General features: G+C 39.4%; 1 protein-coding gene across 2 annotated transcripts in view; it reads right to left on the bottom strand.

The window, feature by feature from the left end:
- Nucleotides 1–9,232: 9,232 nt before the first annotated feature.
- grik4 (glutamate receptor, ionotropic, kainate 4) overlaps nt 9,233–24,633 on the bottom strand; it is a 323,313-nt gene continuing 307,912 nt past the window's right edge. The window contains exons 15-22 of one of the 2 annotated variants that reach the window (XM_055028391.1): nt 22,401–22,510; nt 21,172–21,345; nt 18,523–18,606; nt 18,234–18,399; nt 16,394–16,619; nt 13,697–13,825; nt 13,517–13,635; nt 9,233–12,444 (exon numbers count right to left, since the gene is read on the bottom strand). In XM_055028391.1, coding sequence (XP_054884366.1) covers nt 12,055–12,444; nt 13,517–13,635; nt 13,697–13,825; nt 16,394–16,619; nt 18,234–18,399; nt 18,523–18,606; nt 21,172–21,345; nt 22,401–22,510 — 1,398 coding nt within the window. In that variant the 3' untranslated portion in view covers nt 9,233–12,054. The remainder of the gene's footprint in view (nt 12,445–13,516; nt 13,636–13,696; nt 13,826–16,393; nt 16,620–18,233; nt 18,400–18,522; nt 18,607–21,171; nt 21,346–22,400; nt 22,511–24,633) is intronic. The other variant, XM_055028392.1, reaches the window with a different exon arrangement.

Below are 24,633 nucleotides of genomic sequence, written 5' to 3'. Positions count from 1 at the left end.
GAATACAGGAAGCAATAAAATGGGGATGATTTTTTGCTTCAAATTGTTATTGTTTTACGTAGATTCTCTTAGTTCCCGAACAAATATGCTCAGAATAAAGGTCGGATTTGTAAAACATTTTCAGAATAAAGTTTTTTTTTTTTTTTTACTGTAATAAAAACAGATTTTCTTTGAGGACATTAGATTTAGCATGCAGGGCATTGCATTGAAAGATACAAAATGTAATCCCCCCAACAATGCATGCACAAACTCACACTCACACTGGTGAGTTTAGAAACACGCATGGGAGGAAACCGAAGCACAAGAGGACCCACACATGCATCTGCAGACTCAATGCAAAAAATGTTGAGCATCAAGTGAAAGAATCCTCCTAACATACCGGAGTCATTGGACATTTCAATAATGTGAGGGGACAGAAATATCCTAGGAAGTTTGTCTGTGAAGATCTTCAAGTGCTGGCAATAAAACTTAAAACAAAAAAAGAGTTAATTCAGCTCTAAGAACATAATCTACTAAAGACCTATGAGCCACTTCAGCTAGCATCAACACAGACTGTATATAGATGTTTATCTGGTCAGAATTCAGAAATATCTTTTTTCATTATTATTAAGTTTGGATTCAGAAGTGCATCACTGGTTGGCTGTAATACATCACAGTGTCCACTAGATGTAGCAGATGACTGCCTGTGAGCCAGGAGATGCAGGATGTCACAGTCTGATTTCTGCAGAAATAAATCGGACTGGAGAATGTCGACTTTGTTTGCATGGGGAGCCATGCAAACATATTTGTGCAACTTTTTTGTAAACTCTTTTTTTTTCTTTTCTGATCATATTTTGTAATGTCATATCTGCTGAATCCATAGTATTTAATTGGGGGTTTATGTAATAGACAAATACGTGCATCGTTTTTGGAAATAAAAATAAGAAAATTGAATTCAGTTCCTTTTACTTTAATAAAAAAAAATCCAGAAACACAAAAAACTTAGAAGTCATGTAATTATTGGAAACATTAGGGAATAATCACCATCATAAAACCAAGAAACACTCCAGACAATAAAGAATAAAGGAATGAAGTTATTGAAAACTTTAAAGTGGGTTTAGCTTAAAAAAAAAAAAACTATATAAAAAGTCGAAGCCTCATCAATCTATGGGAGAACTTTCACCAGAGAAGCAGCCTGATGGCTTATGGTGCCCCCGGATGATGTGTTCAAATCCACTTTTTAGCTCAGATGAAACAATGTCACAACCCTAAAGTTATTATTTGTGGCGTCAGATTCATGAAGTGCTCATGCTTTTTTTTCAGCGAGCGTGGAGAAGCTGGTCAGAGTCGATGGGAAGGTGAATGAATCTAAAAGCAAAGCGATCTTGGAGGAAAACCTGTTGGAGGCTGCAGGAGAGTCCAGGTCTCCATCTGGACGGGTTTAGATTGAAGCATGACCGGACCTAAAGCTAAATCAGAATCTATTTCATCACTTGGAAACTGCTTTTTTTACAGACACACTGTGTCCAGTCTGGCTGAGTTTGAGTCTTAAAGTTATACACGGCTCGCTGTTGGCTTAATAATTAAAACTTCCACCAAAAAATACATCAACGTTTTGGAGTCTGTGGAGAGTTTGAATGCTTTTATGTGGAAATACAAAAGCAGTCCTGCAGACATGCAAGAAGTAAGCAAAGGGGGAAGAAACTAATTGAAATCTTATATGAAAAGTAAACTTTAAAACAAAGTTAAAATGGCACACACAGACGAAAACGGCCAGGGAAAGGCACAATTAGAGTTAAAGATGCAGGAAAAATGATTTAGCTGCCCGCCACTGATAAAACTTCCCTTCCCTGCAGCAAGAGAGATGAACAGATTGAACTTCTGAGGCTGCCATTTGTGCATCTTTTTCTTGACTCCAGAGCTGAGCTGTTGGTCCCTCTGGTCTGTGGGGTAATGAATCATTTACACAGGGATTACGATAAGACTGAGCTCTAACGACCAATTAAAACATTAACTCGAGAGGCCTTTATGTGAAAACCAATATTTTCTTTCCTTGAAAACCACAAAGAGCCGCAGTCCTCAGACGGTGTGTGTGTGTGTGTGTGTGTGTGTGTGTGTGTGTGTGTGTGTGTGTGTGTGTGTGTGTGTGTGTGTGTGGGGATGTGTGTGTGTGTGTGTGTGGTGTGTGTGTGTGTGTGTGTGTGTTTGTTTGGCGTTTAATAGGACTGACTGGAGCCATCTGAGTAATTAAAACTAGATAAGTAGGATGTGCACCTGCTGGTGAGGAAACCCAAAAGTGATTTACTCCCAATTGAAATACTGTGGGGGGAGAAAAAAAAAAAGGTTCGTAAAGACAATTGATGGGAGAAGATTGTCTTACAAATTTCAAAGCTCGGTTCATCTTTTCAACAACGCAGACAAACTTCACTGTGCCTGCTGGAGGTCTGCATGACGTTGCAACTGAGTTTTTGTTTTTTTCACGGGTGTAAACAAGAGGGAAGGGGTTGAATAATAATTAAGATTTTGTGAAGTCCTTTACCATGCAGCTCATGATCTCACAGTGCATTGTGTTGGCCTCCAGTGGCACGACAACATGTAAGCGGTAAGAATAGTCTTGCAAAATATTGTCTCTAGCATCGACTTTTCCGATTTTCTATTTTTTTTTTTCTTCTGTAAAAATTGATGTGCTTTGCACTGAGTCGTCTTCATGTCTGCAAAAAGGCTGTCTGCTTTATTTGCCCTTCAATTTGACATGGCTGTCTGCAGCGTTTTGGCCAGCTTCGTGGGAAATGATGCATAAGGAGAGAGAGAGAGCGAGAGAGAGAGAGAGAGAGAGAGAGAGAGAAAGAGAGAGCCTCCAGCTGATGAATCAAGATGCCCACACAGTGATTTTTCCGTGGATACCAGTGCATGCTAGAAATGCAATGGAAAACACTCATACACAGAAATGTTTCATCCCACACACCCCCACCACACACTCAAACACACAGAGGTACACTATAATCTGCGCTTCGTCATCTGCGGCTCCAATCGATCCAAGCGGGAATGAAAAGCCACGGGGGGAAGGGGGGAACAAAGCAAAGTAAACGGAACTCCGTTTTTATTTCTCTGAAAGACAAGCAATGTCAAGATGTTTTGGTCAATGCGTTTCAACAACTGTTCGGAGAACAAAAGACTGTGGAAAAGCCTCGTGATGAATCCGCTCAGTCCAAAGAGCCGCGTCTTGGCGCACACAAACAAGGAGGCTGCGACTGCGGAAAAGTGAGACATTGCTTTAAATTGGCACCAGAATTGTTGAGGAGATAAAATGCAGCCTGTCATTTGTAACCTTTCGTTCACTGCGTCCGACATTCAGCTTCTCTGATGTCAGACAGAAGAAAGGAACCAGCAGTTGCGCAAAGTGACGCGATCTTGGACGGATGAATGGCTGCGATCACAACGAAATAGAGTCACAATGAATGCAGAAGTAAAGACATAGAAAACCTATCAAAAATAAAGGCTTTGTTGTTTGGTTCCCTGGACTCGCAGGCTGTTTGTGGGATATATAGAGCAGCTGCACAAGCACCGGCAACCCTTGTAAACTGTGTGAAAACACTTCAAATAAATGCACATCGTTCTGCAGTAGAGCAATACATCAAACTGCGGCGTTTTTGTAAATTGCGTCAAAGAACTTTTAAATAGCAATTCACGACTTCCTGTTTTACTGGTGTACAAATAAGACATGAAGCACAGGCCTGATTGTTTCAGTCGCTTCTGAAGAGCCGTATTTACACATCCAACATGCAGAGGATGGTAGAGAAAGGAATAAACTCTTTAAAGGAGATCATCTAAGCGGGAGAACTGCAGAATTAGAGAAAATCTAAATGCCAACCAGCTGATAAGGAGGTAAGTCAGCAAATAAAGACGTATTTTTCTGTTGCTGCAAACATAAAATATGATCAGTTCTAGTGATGTAGTGACTTGACTGAAATGAAGGTCAAGCTTTCCTGCAATAAATCCCATTAGGTGCTCTACACGACTATATAGAAATATGTTTTTGCATATTTGTTGAAACTGTCACCATTTTGTGACAGTAAAATGTGAGACAGACAATCTGTGAAAGAACCAAACTCATCCGCCTCTTCCCGGAAGAGCTGCAATGCTGCTGGTTAAGATCAACTAATCAAAGCCAAGGGGGACGGCCTTAGAGCTGTCAATCATCCTCAGCTCCTCAATGAGTGACTACTTGCCATTAGTAACTGTTTATCTGCCATTGTCAGTGGCCATGCTAACTAGCCCGAGCATTCATGGCATGCTCTGCTATCAGGAAGATGCGATAGCTTAGAAGTGTGTACATGAGCTTGATTGTCAGCGCTAAGATCCTCAAGCTGACTCTGATTGGTTGTTTCTGACCGAGTTGTGCATTTCTGAAATTTGCACTTGGAGAGGGAGCTTGGTTTTGTTTTTTTCACCTGTGTCATGACATAGTGACAGTTTTACTAAATATGTAAAGAATATATTCTTCAAAAAGGAGACATTTAGCTTTTAGGTGGGTCTTGTTTCAAATAACATTAATTTGAGTAAAATGTCTCAAATCCTCTGTTGAATATCATGCAGGATCTGCCATACTTTTGTTTCTCTTCAGAAACGATGAGGGAACTTTGACGCAGCCCGTGGCATCATGACCTCTTCAAACATCAAAACAATTATTTACAGCAGTGGCACTAATTGTCATCCAACAGCTGACTTTGTCAACCATAAATATCTCAACCAACTACTTACCTAAAGTTGTTCATATCGACAGTCTGAGCAACATTCTGAAAAGTTTGAAACAGCTGGAACTGTGGCAAGCTGCACCCTGCAAATCTGTTCCCCGAGGGACGCTGATATTTGTTCGGGGTGCTTCGGGCATGATAAAATACATTAAAGTCAGAGCGCGGTATCTCTTAAGTCCTTGCATAATAACTATTAGACATGGGGTAACCGGTGTAGATATGCAACAAGCTGCAGGCTTGAGGAGAGAAGCACCTTTTTACACACATCTCTTCAGGCTCTCAGTGCTCATCACGGCCTCCATAAATCCGGCAGCAGCAGCAGCAGCAGGAGGCGGCAGGAAGCAGTGAGCAAATAGATGCATTTTATTTATGGAGCTAAATCACCAGAGGCAGAAGAAGCACAGCGATATAAACCTGACGTGACGGTGACATGCAGGAAGAGGCGAGTATTTGTGTGTGTCGGAGCTTAAAGGCTCACGCTGCCCTGTGAATGCTGTAGATAAGCAACGTGACAGGCTGATGATGCACTGGACACAACTTTTCATCTGCATTGCTGGAATACAGAGTGTCGGATGCAGGCAAGACAAAAGGAGCAGTCTGAATTAAAGTGTAAGTCTGATGGTTCAGAGGAGACCAGAATATCAGCTGAAAATCACGGCGGCAGATGAACTACAAGCCGGTGGATGCTTAAATCACAGATGAGTTGTTAAACTCATTAGTCTGTGTTAAGACTCCCTGCCCACACAAATTGTCAGCTGCTCAAAGGATTCTGGAGTGCGCCGATGCTAACCGGGCTCTGGGAGAGAGAAGAGAGGAAGGCGCTTCTGGTTCTGTTCTGGTTCTAACTCGGCCCACCTCCTCGTGCTCACAGTGTCCTGCCAGAGTGCAGAAACTCCCTGAGCCGGTTCACATTTTGTCATCTTACAACTACAAAGCCTGAAGGATTTCACAGTGGATTTTTTTTTGTGTGTGTGTGACAAAAACACAAATAAGTGTTTCATTTGGAGCAAAGTGAAACCGGGTTTCTTTTTTAAAATGTTTTCTTGGCTCTATTGGCCTTTATTTGAAAGTAGATCGACAGGAAACAGGGTAATAAGAGAGGCGGCAAGTGTTGCCAGGCAGGGAATTGAACCTGCGACCACCACCACGAGGACTAGGGCCTCAATACACAGATGGTGCTTTGCCTCTGCACCACAGCACCCGTGATACTGCGTTCCTGAAACGCGTGCCGTGTATGTGTGGTCTCCCCCTTGACAGTTTAGAACTAAAAATATAATTATCAAGCTAAATATTTTCATGTTGGGAGGATTGATGGTGCTAAATGAAGGCAATGCTGTCGAACATTGTTAGATTGGAGCAGAGGTTCATCTTTCAGCAGGACCCTGAACATACACTGACAGGTTTCGTTCAAAATACAGTTCGGTAAAAATGAATATTCACAATCACAATTTCAAGCTATTTAACAATTACAGTTAATTTCTAAAAGCAGCTGGTTGCACTGGATTTTATTTAGGAATATCAGAGTACGTGGGGGTGAACACGTATGAAAGCTATGCTGTGTGGTTTTTATTTGTAAATAATAATAATAAACTTGAATCATTGCTCTTCCACTTTGTAATTATGAGATGCTTGCACTGATGTATCACAGAAAGTCACCCAGAGACACACTAAAGCTTGTGGTTGTAATGTGACAAAATGTGAAAAACGTTTAGTGGGTTTTCTCATTGCATAGTTTTAGAAAGGCTCTGTATAAAAGAAAACAAAACAAAAAAACCCCAAAACAAAACAGTGCACTCAGGAGGCTGTCAGCGTGACAGATCTAAACAGCTGCTGAGGTCAAATCCATCAGAGCACAAACGAGACAAACCAGAAGCCCAGAGAATGGACGTAGTTTCCAGAAATGTATTTATAATGAAATAAAATGTCAACATAAAAAAATAAAGCATATAAAATATAGAAGCACAAACAGTGCCAGCTCTCTCCCAGAGAAGGTCGCCCAGAGTCTCGGTGGGATTTGTTTTAATTCGTACTCCACTGCTCTCCGTGCCTTCAAGGTAATTGGCAATCTCATTCCCACTACGCTTGATTTAGCACCTCTGTAAATGTTTTCAGCATTTAAGAAGTTTGCATTGAGAGCAGAAAGAGCCTTCGCACTCTCAGCTGCTTCTTAGAAACATTCAGCAAGTGGATGAAAACGGCTCTTATAGACCTTTATAAAATTTGGGTCTTCTCTTCTCTGGCACAGACTCATTAATTTGGCTAAACGGTCAAAGAAATGTACACATTTGGACACTTGGGATTTTCTTTCTTCATTAAACTAATTAATGTAGCTGTCCATGAGAAAGGTTCCAGTAATTAAAAACAAACAAACAAACAAACAAAACACAAGAGTGTACAATGCTGCTCCATTAATACAATAAACGTCAAAACAATAATTACTCTTGGAAAAAAAAACCCCACAATAGACGTTTACCAGGAACTTCACTGATTACACTATATTTACATAACTTTTGTGAGCCGGGTTGTTTGAATGAAAAAAAAAAAAAATACACCGGAGCAGATCATGGACAGATAATGTGCATAAAAAAACCACAAAGAGACATTTGAACCTGACAGATGTTTCGTGAAATGAACCATGTTTCTCTTGCTTGCTCTGAAGGAGGAGAGGAAATTCTGACAAGATGGAGGCTTGAAGTGACAGAGAGGCGAATGCTGCACCTTCATTTAAAGCTGTCGTGAAATGGCATCTTGCCGTGCCGTGAAAAGATTTGAACCCTTACGGGCCGAAATATTTCAAAAGCTAAAACTAATTTTGTCATCAGACAAAGAAAACCTGAATAAATACAAACTGTTTTCAAGCAACGATTCCATTTATGAACTTAAAACAGCAATCCAAGCACCGCTCACTGGTAAAATAATTGCACCCTAAGCCTAATAGCTCTCCTCTTTAAATTGTTTGAATTCAGGCACATTGAGGGATTGATTCAACCTTAAACTGTCGGTTTGAGGACATACCAGAGCAGATTAATCAAATTAGGTCAGGGAGCTTTTCTGACCTTCTGGATGAGTTTTTAATGTCCTCTTTGAGTAGTTTGGGGAGGTCAGCCTCTTCTGGGAAGGTTCATCACTGTGCTTCTTAATTTGTAAAACAAAAGAAAATAATAATGTTTTTGTGATTCATTGGATCTATCCAGACTGATTGTCGTGTTGCCTGTATGATGTCAGACAGGTTCTATTTAAGACATTTCTTGGTTCTGCAGATCTGGCAGGCTTGGACAGGACTAGTTTAAATGAACTCAGCTTTCCAAAACGATGTTTGGTTAGCAACAATTTAAGCACCACTCAACCAAAGAGGGTTACCTCTTAGCCCGGTTTAGATAAAGCCTTTTTTTTTTTTCTTTTTTCCTTCAAACAAAAAAGCACTTTGAAAACATCTTGCATTAAAATGGTTTATCTTTGTCTGGTGGTAAAATGCGTTCGAGGATTTGAATTATTTGAGATAATCAGGGGGAAAAAAAATCTGCAAAATTTCTCACAACATGGCATGAGGGTGATTGACAGATGGGAGGTGCTGATGTAAAGTGACGGCACATCAGCGATAAGGACAGGCAGCCGTCTGCCCTCTGGTTCAGTGAGGTTATCACAAAGCAGCGACTAAACTCCCATAATAACTAAGAGTCCTCCTGGATTCATTTGTAGTAAAATGCAAATGGGCAAATGTTATTCCAACAGACATTTATAAATGATTTTCAAATTGATATTTAGGGATTAACACGGCAAACTGTTGGTGTGATTAATTAAGATTTTTATTTAATTCTTTTCTGCCATCAAACTCTTTGGAAAGGGAAAGAAAAGTGACTGAATCATTGTTTATATTTCCCCAAGTCACTCATTCCAAAGAACAAATGACTTTTTTCTGCTTCTGCAGCTTCAATAAAGTATGAAAAATGTCAAAACACATCAGAAGCAAAATACTTCTCTAAGGGGCTCGTAAAACTGCACATTCAACAAAAGCGCCAACGGTTTAACACTTAAAAGAAAAAAACTGCTGCAGTAAAAGCTTCTTTGACAAGAGCTTTTTGGTTGGTCAATAGTTTCATATGAAGGCAGAAATAAAAGAATGGTGATTTCAACAGCAGAAAACGGGACCTGATTTCATTCAGCATGTGCGGAACAAAAACTGTGTTCATTACCGGCAGGTATTTATAAGAACTGTTGTGGAAATCTAATAAAATGAGGAACTAATCAAAAATGTTGTGGCACTAGAGGGATATTTCCATGATGCCGACCTGAACGTTTTTGTCTCCAGAACTAAATTACCCTCAACCTTAAATCTCCCAGGGATTGTTAACTCTAAAAGGCGGCTCATGTGGTCCTGTGGTGTGTGTGTATATATATATATATATATATATATATATATATATATATATATATATATATATATATATATATATATATATATATATATATATATATAGAACTGGTTCGTTCATGTCTTGAATCTATAACTTTGGCAAAATCATTCCAAGCTTCTCCCAATGGAATAAAACTTTAAAAATAATTTTGCTCCATTAACAAATGTTTAATAAAATTTAAGCAACAAGTACCAAAACTGTCCCACATTCCAGGGGCGCTGTGGAGGTTTTCGTTGCACCTCTGCGAATAAATGCTGTTCGACATTCTCACATCTTCAGTCCCCTGAAAAAGTTTGAACTGTGATAAATGCAAAAAAATAAATAAATAATCGTTTTAGTCCAAAATACCGAATGGTCTGAATCCAAAATGCTGTTTGGGAGGTTGGATCATCTCAGGATGATCCCACCTCCCTAGCAGAGCCATTTTTTGGGATAAAACTAAAAACAAGTAATTTTTACTCCATAGATGCTGCGGAAAACAACATCTGCAGAAAAGTAGCACTAGAAAAATGCCTTACTGCCTCCATCACATATGCTCCTTGCATTTGTACAAAGAATGTACAAAGATTATACATCTTTAAGGATAACATTACCGTTCTATGCCATTTGATCTACAGCTAAGTCAAGTTGCCTCTTTTATAATTTAACTCAGAGAAGCATAAATCAATTTTAAACAGATGCTATTGGTACAAAATGTAACGAAAATGCTGCAGAAATGTCATAGCATTGACACAATAATATTACTCAACCCCATGTTACATTGTTGCTTTGAAATGATTCTTTATAAACCTAATGTCTAGTTTTGCCATCAGCCTTGGTGGAACAGCCGGATGTAACTGATTACATCACATTAGATGAATTTTGGACAACTTTTCTTAATTTAATTCAGCCAAACTAATAGGTATTCAAGCCTGATGTCCTATTCATATCCAACAGCGTCTCACTCAGGTTTAAGCTCAGTTTTAATTAGACTGCTCCACGCCAAGACTTTAAAAACATGTTTTAAGCCAGTTAAAAACCCAAGTCCTTGAGCTAGCTATCACAAATCCACAACCAGATACTCTCTGAATTCGTGGTTCCATCAATAATGGCAAGTCGTCCCAAGTCCTGAAGCAGCAAACCAGCTGCAAAACAAGGCAACCATATTTAAATATCGTGTGCATGATGTTCTTTTCTGAAATGCTGTTAGTTTTAACGACACACACCTTTTAAGAAACTACTTTTGCCTCGTAAATCCACAGAACATTTTCCAAAACGTTTCTGGGATCATGAAGATGATATTTATTTTTCCTTTCTGCCTGCTGCTGTTTTCCCCTTGGTACTCGCCCTTGGATGTTGTTATTATCTCACCTCTCTCTGTCTCTGTCTCTTTGTCTCTCTCTCAAACTCTCTCTCTTTCTGTGTCTCCTTCTCTCTTTGTCTTTCTTTCTCTCTGTCTGTCTCTCTCTCTGTGTCTCTCTCTCACTGGGGAAAGTGAGGCCTGGACTTCTTCAATGTTGCTTCTTCAAAATATTTCACTGTTGTTCCAAGTTTTCTGTTTTACTGATTGTGGTTCCAAAAATCTTAAATATAATTTTTCAAATATATTTTTGACACTGATGGGTATTCATTCCTTTGTTTCTCTTTTGCTCCTGAATTTCTGTAGATCATAAGATGGTGTGTTGTTTTTTTTCAGGTCCTTTGGACTACTTCATGTTGTCAGACAGGTGGAAGTTACATGACTTCTCTATTGCACAGGACAAGCAGTGATCAGGCTGCCACTAGTCTGCACTTACTCAATGAAATCAAACTTATTTCATGATTTAACAAGAGCGACAGTGACAGCTTCAAATAAGACAATGTTGGTATCGGGAGAATGAATTAAATCACTACTTTAAAACTACATTCTTTATTGTCTCAATTTACTTTTGACTGATATTCAGTTTTTTTAATTGATCTGAACCATTTAAGCCTAACAAAATGCAGATTCCTTTTTACTGCACAGTGTAGAAAAACACCCTCCAACCCAATACGTAAGCAAAAAACTTTCTTCATGTTTGTAGCTCTGCAAAAAAAAGCACTTGTAAAGACACCACTGTATGTGCTGAGACAATAAAGAGTGTTAGCAGCATAAGAAAGTCGGAAATAGATGGACAGCTCTCTAAAAAATGTTGAACCTCTGTCACCACCTTATATTTTGATCAGAATGCGATTGATTTGACCTCCCACCAATGCCGCGCTTCGCTGTCTTTCAGGGATATCAACAGTTATTTTATTCTATTTTATAGAATAGTGTCACTACAATACAAGCTGACGTGTGTCTGCATGTTTATTTCCTTGGTTCAGCTGGATTTGTTTATTTTCTGAAGGCCGTGGTGCTTCGTTTAGCCACAAGGAAACACTCATGGTTTGGCACTTTTAAAAGAAAAAGGTTTAAAGGATAACTTTGCTTTAACCTCCTTCTCCTTTGCAGCACATTGGATTCCTCAGCCATCACAAGTGGTTTATTTTTTTTTTTAAGAATAGAATAACAATATTTAGTTATAATAATCAAACAGAGGACAGAAATATAAAAAAAAGAACCGCACAATGATAAATGACTGGAAATACTGCATAGTACAAATGCCCCATAGCTGTTTTTGTCTGTCCTGCTTCACAGGGTACAAAGGGCCTCCAGGGACAGACCGCAATGAGACACGCTCATCAGTTCTTTTTCCTCTGACCAAGGAAAACAAAAATCATCCAAAAACATTTCAAAATCTGACTTTAGGCTGTTGCTTCAAGGGCAAAACAAAGTCTGCAGCATTGTCCTGCTTTTCAAGAACAAGCTCAGAATGGCTGGATAAAAATACCACATGGTCTTTGATCCCTGGAAAAAAGAGAGAGGTGTATGTTGGAAAAGTCAGTCTGACTGGATTTTCCTAGTGTTATTCAGGTTCACTGCTATTTGTGGTTTTGTCCCACTCTATGCTCTCCTCGCTGTGCGTGGGAGAGGGCAGGGCCTCGCCGGCCCCGGCGGGACGCATCCTCAGTCCCTGGAAGCGTCTGCACTCGGGGCAAATCCGGATGTGGCTGCAGCCCCTGGCCACCAGGGCGGCCTCCTGCGCCAGTCTGTGGGAGAGCGGCTCGGGGAGGCCAGTGCCTGCGCACAGTTTGCCATTGCTGAGGCTGACGGCGGCGGCTCGCGCTCGACGTTCCTCCAGGGGCAAAGGTCGCGGCCGCATCAGAGACGCCGCCCGCCGGCGCCTCACCTGCAGGCTGTCGCGACACAACACGATCCCGTGCAGCTCCCGCAGCATCTCCTCACACACTGACTGCTGCGTGCGCACACGAGAAGGGGAGGGAAGAAAAGAGAAAAGGGTAGAGGGGGGATAAGAGAGAGGAAGAGAAATGGAGAGAGGCCAGACAAGTCACTGACTGACTGACTCGGTAAGGAGAGACTGACGGACGTCACGGACACACAGAACACACACAGGTTTTATGGTTATCCTTATGACTGGTTAGCAGCAACAAATAAAAAGAATCACAACACATTTATACTACAAATTAATGTTAGTTACTTCTGACATCCACACATCAATAATAGTTCCCCACCAGTTTGGTGGCAGTGGACTTTTTTTAAAATATTTAGCATTAAACTAAAACTTCAAACTATTTTATTAGAGTTTAATGCGGGAGACAGGACGCACACAGTTATTTAGCAAATATCAAAGGGCAATTTTTTTTAGCATTGTAATATGAAAATCTGAAAGAGAAAAAGAAATTGCAGCTGTTGTTGCATCAAAGCATTGAGCGAGGAGGACTTAATACAAATACATCAAACATTTTATTTTTATGTTGTAATTTGTAAAAATGGTTTTTCCTCTTCACTTCAGTTTTAAATCCACTTTACAACCAGATGCTGTTGTTCTGTCCCCATAAATCCCAATAAAATACAGTAAAGTTTATGGGTGCTACTTGAAAACATCTGAGAAGTACAAAGAGGTTTATACAGCTGCACAGTGCTTCTCAGAGTGAATGCAAAGGTTTCTGGGCAAAGGAACAGACATAAAACTCCATACTGGTCTGAGTCCATTAATACTTCAAGGCATAAACGATTCACATTTGGAAATGAATGTTTTCCAAGCCTCTTTCCAGACCTTAGAAGCAAATAAGCTTCTAAGGTCAGAAGTATAACTTTAATTTATCCTCCCATGCATGAGGAAATGCTTCATCACTGTACACTTTAAAAATATTCCTTAAAAAAGGCCAGATACCTGCACTGACAGCCGATTATTAATGCAATGACCTCAGACGGGAAGAATAGATGCTACTCGTTAATGTAAAACCTCACGGCCCTTCTCAGGGGAAGGAAGCAAAGTATGTCAAGGTCAAATAAGCTTTTCCCACCTCATTCCCTGGGGCCTGTTTTAACATCCAAACAAACTCCAGCACAGCCATGAAGATTGCTACCAGCAGGCCGCACACGAGCACCACGAAGATCCCGCCGATGTTCTCCATACCCAGACCTGAGGAAATGGGAACGAGGGATGATGACACTGAGGATTGCCCTCAAAAGAAAAATTCAACCTTTGGCCCGGTGGTCCTCCTCCTTTGGACACTTGCCACCCTCCCACCAAAACCTCTTGAGAATCTCCAAACGATTGTCCTCCTGAAGTTTGAGGATGGCGAGGTCAAACTCATCGCGGTACACTGACCCTGGAGGACGGAGAGAAGGCAGAACAGGAAAAGTTTCTTACATTGGATGCTTAAAAGTTTCTGAAACCTGCAGAACTTTACGATACAGAACATAATCATATTTTCACACAAGCCTATGTCTGTGTGGCTGAAGTTGGTTTGGCAGTTAATTTGTAGATAAAATCAGAGGCAGGCCTTTTGACTGAATAATCCTGCGTCGGTCCCCGTTTTTTTTCTAAAGGCTCATTGTCGCGACGGCTCTCACACCTAGTGGCATAAATTTCAGATTGCAATCAGCTGATTATACGCCGCCTCTCCTACTCCTTCAGCTGAAAGGGAGAAGGTCCTTTCTGGAACAGTAATATAGCAGATTGCAAAGAGAAGAACTCAATGCATCTTCCACTTGTAGCTTATACGTCAGAAAACCCTGACGAACTTAACTGATATGCATTTTTTTTCCTTTTAACTGTGGTTTCATTATCCCATTCATTTTTTTGCTCATAAAAAGTGAAACTAGGTATATACATACCCTTTAAAAGACAGATAGCAGATATTTTAATTACCGTCTGAAATTAAATCAGACTTGTAAAACTGTAATCGACCATTCATGCTACTTTACTGATCTGTAAAATCTATAATTTTCACCTTACATTTATGTTTGCGGTAAAAGACGCTCCATGGCTGACTAAGATTCCTGTCCATCTTTGTTACATTGGCTGCTCTTTGTGCTGTTCTCAGACAGCTGTCCATTTGCAGACAGCTGTGCAGAGCATAACTAAAACTTTTATTATTAAATATAAAGTTTTTTAAAAAATGCTAAATTTATCCTCACACAGCTCACTGGAATGGCACTGAATTTTACTACAAGCTGCATTTTCAGCAATTTGTACCAAAATGGAGAGAAAAACGTTAGCCGAACAATTTGGCAAATTGAGTTGCATGAAAACTTGGTGAGCAGGAGCAAGGCATGAGTCGACTAAAGACTTAATTTTAGCAAACCTATTTGCTTGTACTAAATGTGGTCAAACCTTCGTCTGTGTGTGCACCCAATTCTGAAACCAGAAGTGAAGGCAGATCTTCTCCTTACGTAGTTTCATCAAACACATAACATGTTGCTGCGCTGACACAATTTGTCCGTGTCCAAATGAGTCATGATGGATGCATAACGTCTTATTGAAGTGTTTAAATGTAAAGAAATTACATCCAGTGGATATTCTACCATCCAAACAAACTCCAGTGGGCTGAACACCAGCACCAAGAGGCCAGTGACTGTGTGACGCAGACTGACTGGGAAAACATTATCATCTGTTTCAGGAGTTGTGGGAGTGCACTGTCAGCACAGGTGTTGATTTCTTTACTCTGCTGTAGAACCTTAAACTCGTTAACAATGTAATGGGACAAGAGTTTCTGATATCAAGAAAAACAGAAAACACAGCGTCATGAAATAGCGAGTGAGCAAAATCACCTTACTGTACTTGATATTTTACTAGTTTTAACAGGAATGGTATTCAATATCACCCAATTCTTGATCCTACAATGCTTTAATTAGTATCTTGAGTAGGACATTACTAATAAAAATACTTATGATAACACTTATTATGTGTGCATCGAACTTCTCCAAAAAGGCTGCAGATTAAAACACTTGCATACCTTTTATAAATGAACTATTTTTAAGTATTTCTACTTTTATATCTGTTGCAGAATTACTGGTACTTCTGATGCTAGGATTTGGTTCTCCAAAGGTTTGACAAATGTCAGGATGTTTGTACTGTTCTTTTTGAAAATTGGCACCTTTCATTTATCTTCATTAATGTTTTCCTCCTTAACTGGCAGTATTTGCATTCCTGCTTAATGGATCTTTGTGTTTGTATGCTGTGTTAATAGCACCTGCCCGAAGGCTAATGATGGAAATCAGACTCAGATCAGAGTCTGATCTAAAGAGCATTTTTGCTATAGAGTTTAGTGTGAAACATGAATGTTGAATTCAGAAGGAGTTGTTCAGATTTAAGATCAAATACCTGAAATTGATTTCACAGTGCATGTCCAGTGTCAGGTATAAAATCTAATCCACAGAAAGACTGAATTTTTATCTTGTAGACATCAAAAGATTTCAAATCTTATTTACTGAAGACATATTCTTTTTCATGCTGCAGGAGATCAAAGTACAAATAAAATCGTTTCTAAATTCTCAGAAACATTTATTTGGAACGATACTTTAAACTCCCTTCCTGTCTCACCTTAGCAAAGAAACTGTTCTGTAAAAGCCCGGCTGAAGGTCTTGCTCATTTCACACTTTTTGCATCACTTTGTCCAAAAATAGGAGCCAATTGTTTTGCTATGTAGGAGCTTTACTTTTCAATTTAACCCTCCAATGCAACGCTTATGGTGCATTCTTCAACTAATGCTCCTATTCTTCTTTTTCCTTTTCTAGGCTTCACAGTGAATTTTACAGCACATTTAGGTGAAACTATCAGCCTCAGCCTCTGAAGTTGTCATTTTACGCCAAACCTCCTTCTCCTTTTACTCCACCAATAAATGTCGGCTTGCTCTCATTTGCGATGTCTCTCCCTCCCACCGTTCCCCTCTCACCCAGTGGCATGCCGATGCCGTAGCCCTTGGTGTCGAGCAGTCCTCCAATTTGAGTCAGGTTGCAGTTCCTCTGGCGGTAGTACTCATTCATGGTGCTCTCCAGCAAGTAGGCGTAGTTGGAGTTCAGAACCCGAGCGATGCCCTCCTCTGTGCTCTTCACGAACACGCTGGGCTGCTTAGAGTACATGAAGTTCCACATGCGCTGGTAGGTCTGGTAGCGAGAGTTCTGCAAGGCGGCACCAGGGCGAGATCGGATCAGAATAAACAAACAGTCAGCTGCAGAAGTCAGGCGGCAAAGGTTTATTAGCTGCAGATAAACATTTTCTGCCTTTGCTGATGTGGAGATGAGTTTTTATTTGTTTTCCCTTTTCATTTTCTTGACTGATGGATTTATTCAAACTCCGATTCAGTGATTCTGCTTTGTCTGCTTTTTTTTTAGTTGCTTGTGTTTTTTTTTTTTTTTCCTCCTTCGGCCGCAAACGAGTTTCAATTTGAGTATCTACAGATTTTAGACCAAAGACTTCAAATGATATCACTGCCTTTCTTACATGTGCTCTTAACCGGTTTTGCCCTGAGTTATTCAGGGTCCAGTAAGTGTAAAAGCATCAAGGAGAGGAGGACTAATGTCTCCTTTCTCCTCTATAACACAGTCCTTCACTGTTAGTGTCTTTTTCTGTCTCTCTCTGAGGTCAAAATATGCAGCAGATGAAAGAGGTTGGAATGGGATTTGGACAGCTGACTGACTCCTTGAGGAGGAGGATATTGGATGGCGGAGTGGGCAGGCAGGACAGAAATAAAACTTATAGTAAAAGGAGAAAGACAAGCAGGTGATGAGGAGGATCCAAACTCTTACTGTCTGACTTATTGATCTCAAGAGTTTTGGAAGTCAGAGCAATCTCAAAGTTAAAATGACAAGTTCACACCTAGTTTTCATGTGCATGTTTCAGATTTTATAGTTAATGTTGGTTATTCATTATTTATTAAATATATAAATAAGAACGCAAAGAAAAAATAAAACGGATTTCAGAAAAAATACTTCAAATTTGAACTTATTTTGGATTTTCTCAAGTGAAAATATGCATAAAGAAGAAACAAATGCACACATACACACCCGCAATGTGTTTAGATAAAACTGAGTGCTTTTTAGCAACATTATTTTTTCAGCTATCAATCGAGATGAACTAAATGTTTCAGTTTTGGTTTATTCAATTTGGCCGGTTCTCGCAAAAATACTATTTATTAGGACTAGTAAATAGATTTAAATTGAACTTGAAGATGTAAAATTTGGTGCAGGGGATTGTTGTTCGTCCGTGGAAATGCAAAACTCCTTCGCTAATTTTTACCAAATCAAAATTTGGTAAAAATCTGATTCACTGATTTTTCATCAGCTTCCAGTTCATCCGTAGTGATTCCTGGGATGTCCTTAATTTCCCATCTATTTTCAACCAATCTGAGCAATATGACAACTTCTATGTAATTTAATGTTTCAACATGACAATGATACAAAAGAGATCAATAAATTATTGATCAAATTTGGCCTTCTGAAGCCATTGAATTCAACTGTACTTAAAGTATCTGAACTTAAAGCTAAGTTTGTGCCATGAAATCCATCAATTTGGTGGCTGGCAAAAAAATCCACAAGTAATTCACATGGGAACTTGTGCACCTAATTATTACCTTTAAACATCTTTGAAGTTGTAAATTGTACAAGCTATCCACTGCAAAAAAGGAAACGCTCAAAATTAAAAGCAGCCACCTCAGGATCAGACTGATGCCTATCTGACCCCTCGACTGGAAATTATGTCTTTAAAAGAAAAGCTATTATAATATGAGCTCTCACCATGAAGAAAGTCATAGTGGATCCTCCATGCATGGTGCCGTACTCTATCGCTGTCTGATCCGCCAGGTCATCCACTGACTCTATTGGCACCTCCATCCTTTGAACAGTCAGGAAGGCGGCCAAGTTGGCGGTGTACGAGGAGATGATGATTAATGTAAAGGCCCACCTGTGGAGGAGGGCAGAGATAAAGAACATATGTATCCATCTATGAATTTATGCAAAAGCAGACTGCTATATGAAGATAAATTATTGTGGTGGAAGTGTGGGAAGATTAAAATAAACTCCACACCTGAGAGGAGAAAACACGGCAGGAGGTTTCACGGTGGGTGAGGTGCTGGATGGATGAAGGGGGTCGGTGGAAATGGATGGAGAACTGGGGCAATGGTGGGATAGGATGCAAAAGCAGACATGAAAAGAAAGACAGTGTCTCAAATGCGCAAGAGGTTTTTGAAAACTGACGTCCTGAAACTCTGGAGTAAACATACCAGAGCCGACCCAAATCAGAGAAAAATGCTTGAAACAAACAAAAATAAAAACAGAAAACAACACAAATTATTTCACTTTGTCAGGAAACTAAAGAATTTAAGTTTTTGCTCTCTGGGACAAAATAAACTGAACAAACTGGATTGTTTAAACATCACTGCAAAAGGAGGGACGTTTACTGTAAATGTAGTTTATCTGTCCTTCAATTTATTTCTGATCAATTCAGTTCAGTTGCCCTCATGTCAACAGCCAGTTTAAAAGACAAACGGATTAGATATATATGTGATCTAATAAAAGTAGCTCACACCAATACAACATGCTCATACAGACAGATTAAGATTCAGTGATGAACAGTCCAATTTTTCAGAAGGTTTCAAATACAGTAAGTGTAAAACGTCACCACTTCACCAAGAACAGGTTGTTACTCCATTATTCAGCTGCAATGCAGTTGTAGAAATTGTTGCGCTCTGTAATACATGCGATGACAACGTCCTACAATTTTATCACCCCAAAACAAAGTGAAAAATGCTTCCCAGCTATAATTTCAAACGGAGCCGTGATAGTGTGTTCTGTTCTGATGTGTTGGACTTTTTGCCCAAAATTTCAAAAAGTAATGTAGAAAAACAATACAATATTAAAAGACCACCACACCCATGATGAAGCATAGTGGTAGTAGTATCATGCTTTGGGCAAGTTTGGCTTCTTCATCTGGCTTTTGGGACAAAGTTGGAAGGTGTTGAAGGGATTGTTATGAACCGCTCCAAATAGTTAATGTATGTGGAGAACTTTTATGCTTGCGGATGAAGCTGGAAATGAAATTCATTTTACTGCACAACCAAAATCAAGCATCCACTCCACCGGAAGGATAGCTTCGTCAAAAGCAGAATAATGTTTCTGAATCCCTCAGCAAGACTCCGGACCTGAATCTGATTGAAAAGCTGTGGTGTGATGTGAGAGGGCGGCGCACAGGAGATTTGACAAGTGTGGAGCCTTTTGGAAAAGAAGAGGAAGATCAGAAAAGGCTGTCAAGTCAAGATGTGGCATGCAGATAAAGTCCTTCCCCACAAGGCCAAATGCTCATAATAAAATCAAAAGATGCTTCAACAAATAAGACTGAGCACACATATGCATATGAATCGACCAATTCTGAGATCAATAAAGTCCATCTCATCTTGTTTCATAGGTAACCATATTATTGTAGCATTTTTTCCATGTTTCCTCTCCAAATGTTTCTCAGTTTGTCATCCTCTTAAGATGTACACGTTGTAAATCTTATTATAAATAGTAAAATGTCTGAAATTATTTGTTCTATTCTCATGTTTTAACATTATAGAAACCTGGGATTTCAATAGGAATGAATAGACTCTTTATATCTAACATTCTTCTTTTCCTGGTTGATTCATTTTTTTCATTTATTTTCATTCATTTACTTGAAATGTACTCACGTGTAATTGTATTTATTTACATGTTCATGTATATGCAGTACTCTACAGTGAATAAATCCATTTCATTTCAGTAGTATTAATGCTTTATTGCCTCTACCACAAACCTTATATATTTTTCACGTTTCACTGTCACTTTTAACTGTAGCAGTACACTATAATTTCCCACCTTTATTAAGTAATTAGTTTACTTCAAAGAGAAGCTTTTATTGCTTCCAGTGGGATTTCCTGGGTCATTTCTGTAATATGTTGATGCAAATTTATTGTACCTGTTTTCCCAGGTACAATCTATCTACTTTTTTATGCATCTACTTTATGTAATGCATAAAGTTTTATGTATCTACTTTATGTAGTGCATCACAAAATTATTCCAATGTCAAACAACTTTTTTATGTTTTGGTGCTTAACAAGTGCAAAGTTTAATTAGTTTTATTTGAATTCTTCTTGGCGTTGAAAATAAAACTCACATTCTCCCAGACGTCAGCTGTTTAGTAAAGCGAGTTTATCTATGCAGTCAAAGGTGGTTTACTTCAGTGTGCTAAATACAAATGCATGCCACACTTTTCAGGTTTTATTTACAAAACATTTGCAAAAGACATTCATATTTTTTTCTGCCATTTCACAAATATGCATTCGGTTACAATGAAACTCCCTCCCCCCCAAACTATGAGGCTTTTGGAAATGATGTGTTTGTAAAAACAAGATCATGTTAATGGAATCTTAATGGAATAAGACAGGGGGCATTTATTTGATCCTTTGGTTTTTTCTGAACACTACAGTTCAGGTCTTAAGTTCTGCTTCAGTATTACGGCCGTCACAAAAAAAATAGTAAAACATTTTTGAAGACATGATTGCACTTTTTAAAAAGTAGAACGACAACAATTCTTTAAGTGGTGGCAAGGACAGACAAAAGATGAAATGCAATTCACGTTGCAGCAAAAGTAGGTCAGAGCAGAGCTGAACGCGTGTTACATTTGCGGATTTGAAAGCTGGAAAAAATTGCCAGTACTAACCACACTCCGCTGACGCAACGTGTTGACAATGCTCTGGGAGCAATGGTGGATCCCTGCTGCATGAATCCTCCAACAGGGAACCAGAAGCTGTTGCCGAGTGAGTACTGGTTGATCAACAAGTTGCAGCGTCCCTTCAGACAGGGGTGGGGGTTGTACCATTCGTACGGCGTCAGTCTGCAGGGGAAAAAGGAGAAGGTGGAGGTTATATAAACATTCAGAGTCTGGAGGAATGAATCAGAGTGAATAAACCCAAGAGCCACATAGATATTGAGACATAAAGAGGAGCAAATGACAAGGAGCAAAGAGATTGCAACAACAAAGTGAGCACAAAGTCACCTTGGCTCTCCAGAGAGACAAACAGCTTTCTTTTCAATCCCCACAGTGCAGCTCGCTTTAATAACAGAGAAATCAGCTGTGAATTTCGAATGCACAAAGCAACATGGGACGCGCATGAAGAATCGGTTGTGTGCAACATTGAGAGATTAGATTATTTGCAGATATCTTGCTCAAATTTTAACTACTGTGTGATTTGTCTCCAAAACAACTGAATTAGGAAGCTATATGGGAGACCTCAGGTTATTTTATAATTTGTGCTGCATATCATTTACCAAGAGCTCTCTAGAGGTTTTATGAACCAGCTGATCTGGGATCACTGACACTTATCCTTGTTATTCAACAATAATTTAAACTTCTTTTGTTACTAGATCTAACAATAATTATACAATGACATACGTATATGCATTTAAGATGTTTGAGGTATATCAAGGTACCCTTATCATCAAGATGTTGTTGCTATGTTTGTATTCTTTCATGGTCTTTACCCTTTTTTTTTTTTTTTTTACAAATATTTAGCCTCTTTTTATATTTATTGATGAACTTTCTATTTGGCTACTGTTGCTGGAAACTGAATTCCCAAGAAATTTATAAGGTTCAATCTAATCTCGTCGTGACGTTTCAGCAGCAGATCTAACAGTACTCTTCCTGGCCAGCAGGTGGCAGTGTGGTTCTAACGACCCGTCGCTAGAACGACAGACCGTTTCCTTTCCCTGTGGTGTTGCAGATCAACCACAAAAACTTAAAAGAAGTGAGGGAACAGACACCTGTTTCCTGTTCTGTGTATCCCCCAAACAACTCGTCGTCTTTTTGTTTTTAAGCTCTGTAGTCAACTCTTTGTTCTCCTCTTGTTCTTTTCTCTCATCCTCCTCTACAAACACCAAGTTTACCCTTACCTGGCCACTAGAAAGAGGACGCAGCTGACGGCCAAATAGGCCAGAAGCATGAAGAGCCAGACGCCAGGGGAGAAGGGATCCAGGAAGGAGAAGTAGCCCGGCCGACGTCCCTGAAACACAACAAACACAAATACGTTACTGATTACATGAATGATAAAAAAAAGATACTTGAAGCTTCCTCAAATCCAATGAGAACTTTCTTTGCACATTTAAATCTGAAGTAGGATCCCATCTTGTGCTTAAAGAGCATTGCAGTATTACTCTAACTCTAACTCCTCAGATTTAACAACAAATATTTCTGAATGGCCCGGTCACCGTCCAGATGTAAAATCCAGTGGTTAGAGTTTTGAGCCAGACTCATGACCTTCAATAAATCAGTTTAACTTGTTTTGCAAAGAAGAATTGGCAAAGCTCATAGACACACACCGTGAAAGACTTGCGGATGTAATGCAACAAAAGGTGATTCTCCGTATTACAAGGATGAACATAAATTCACAGAACTGTTAACACAAAACTTTTAAATTCATGCTACTGTAATCACACTTGAAAACTGTACTATTCTCTCTTGAGCTATAAAATAAAATCCCAAAAGCACAGTGACGTTTGTGACAGGAACATAAAAAAATATAGTATAAAATATAGAGTATAAACACTAAAACAGTGCAGATGGAACAAAAAGTGAACTAATTGGCATTTTCAAGTATCTCTTGAAAATGAAACGGAAGAGTGCCGACTCCCTTGCTTGAGGCCAGTTTAGTTTGCGTAACTAACATTAGCTGCTCCCTGCTTTACTTTGGATACGACAGAAAAAGGTGACTCCTACCATAAATAAAGTGATTTTGGTGCGATAAACACAGATCTCCCTGTCCTAAACAGATAGCACTGTAATTATGTGTATCTCATTTGCATGTAAACTCTCAGATCAATGCTGTATGAAAGCACAAACTCAGTCTCCCATGAAATGTCAACAGAGTGGCACAGAGCTGTAAAGTGATACACCAACAGAGATAAGAGGCTTTGCTTCCCAGAATCTGCTGCTAAAACACTTTTGCCTTGCAAAAATATGTATACTTCATGTTAGAGCCACAGACATCTATGTATTTTATTAAAGTTTAATGTGAAAGACCAAAACAAAGCAGTCGAGGATTTGCAAATGGCAGAAAAATGCCTTGATTTTCAACATGTACCAATAAAAAGCTGACAGAATGTGGCTTCCATTTGTATTCAGCTCCCTTGTCTCGGTAAACCCCAAGTAAGATCCAGGGGACCCAACTAGCCCTCTAAAGTCGCTTAATTAGTTAACGGAGCCCACATCCGGCTGTTCTATAAAGCCCTGAAATATTTATGAGGTAAGATCAGCTAAGCTACTTTATGAAGAGCGGAAACACAACAGGTCAGGGACAGTTTGCTTTAAAGCAAAGTTAGGACATAAGACAATAGTTTTGGACAATTCTTGGGGCATTGTTCAGACCATCATTTGTTAACAGGAAAATTATGGCACTACTGCAAATATGCATTATTCAGAGAAGCAGCCAGGAGGCCTAGGGTAGCTGGAGCTTCAGCTCCTACAGATCCACAGCTCAGTGAGGATAATTTGTAAGCAGGATGGGTATTAGTCACGGATGACTAAGGTTTTAAATGTATATTAAAAACATCACTCTAGAAAATGAGACACCATGTCTCAGAGAGATTTACCTGTATGAAAAAAGGTGATTTTAAATAAATATGCTCTAAAACTTCAAGAGAAGGCTGACGGGAAGGCTTGAGGAGCTGTGTCAAAAAACTGCAGTAAGTCATGTAGAGGACAGTGCAAGCATGTGGAAGAGACAAAAATGTAATTTTTTGGCAAGCAAGACAGTGTGTGCAGGAGCACTGTAAGACAGAGAGATGGTGGCGTCATGCTGTGGGAATATTGAAAAGAAATATGAGCAAAACTTTCTAGATGTGCGAAGCTGGCACAGACATACTCCAAACGTGGCTTGGGTATTGACTTGATAGAAATCGCCCTGTTTCTCAAATTCATCAGAAATTATGAAATTCGTCTTTTTTTTTCTACCCCTTCATAATTACCGACTACTTGAACAAAAGAAAACACAAACATAAACTGTTGTTGTTTGTAATGTGTACATTTGGTGCAGTTTGCCTTACATTGAAACTACATGATGCAGTATAAAGTCCAACCATAAAAACCAAGTGGAGGTCAGAACGATTAAATGAAGTACAGTCAACAGGC

This window comes from Poeciliopsis prolifica, unplaced genomic scaffold (assembly GCF_027474105.1).
Source record: "Poeciliopsis prolifica strain line A6 unplaced genomic scaffold, Auburn_PproV2 SCAFFOLD004, whole genome shotgun sequence".
Classification (NCBI taxonomy): Eukaryota; Metazoa; Chordata; class Actinopteri; order Cyprinodontiformes; family Poeciliidae; genus Poeciliopsis; species Poeciliopsis prolifica.
The sequence above is the reverse complement of the archived record's forward strand: the minus strand, read 5'-3'. Positions and strand labels throughout refer to the sequence as shown.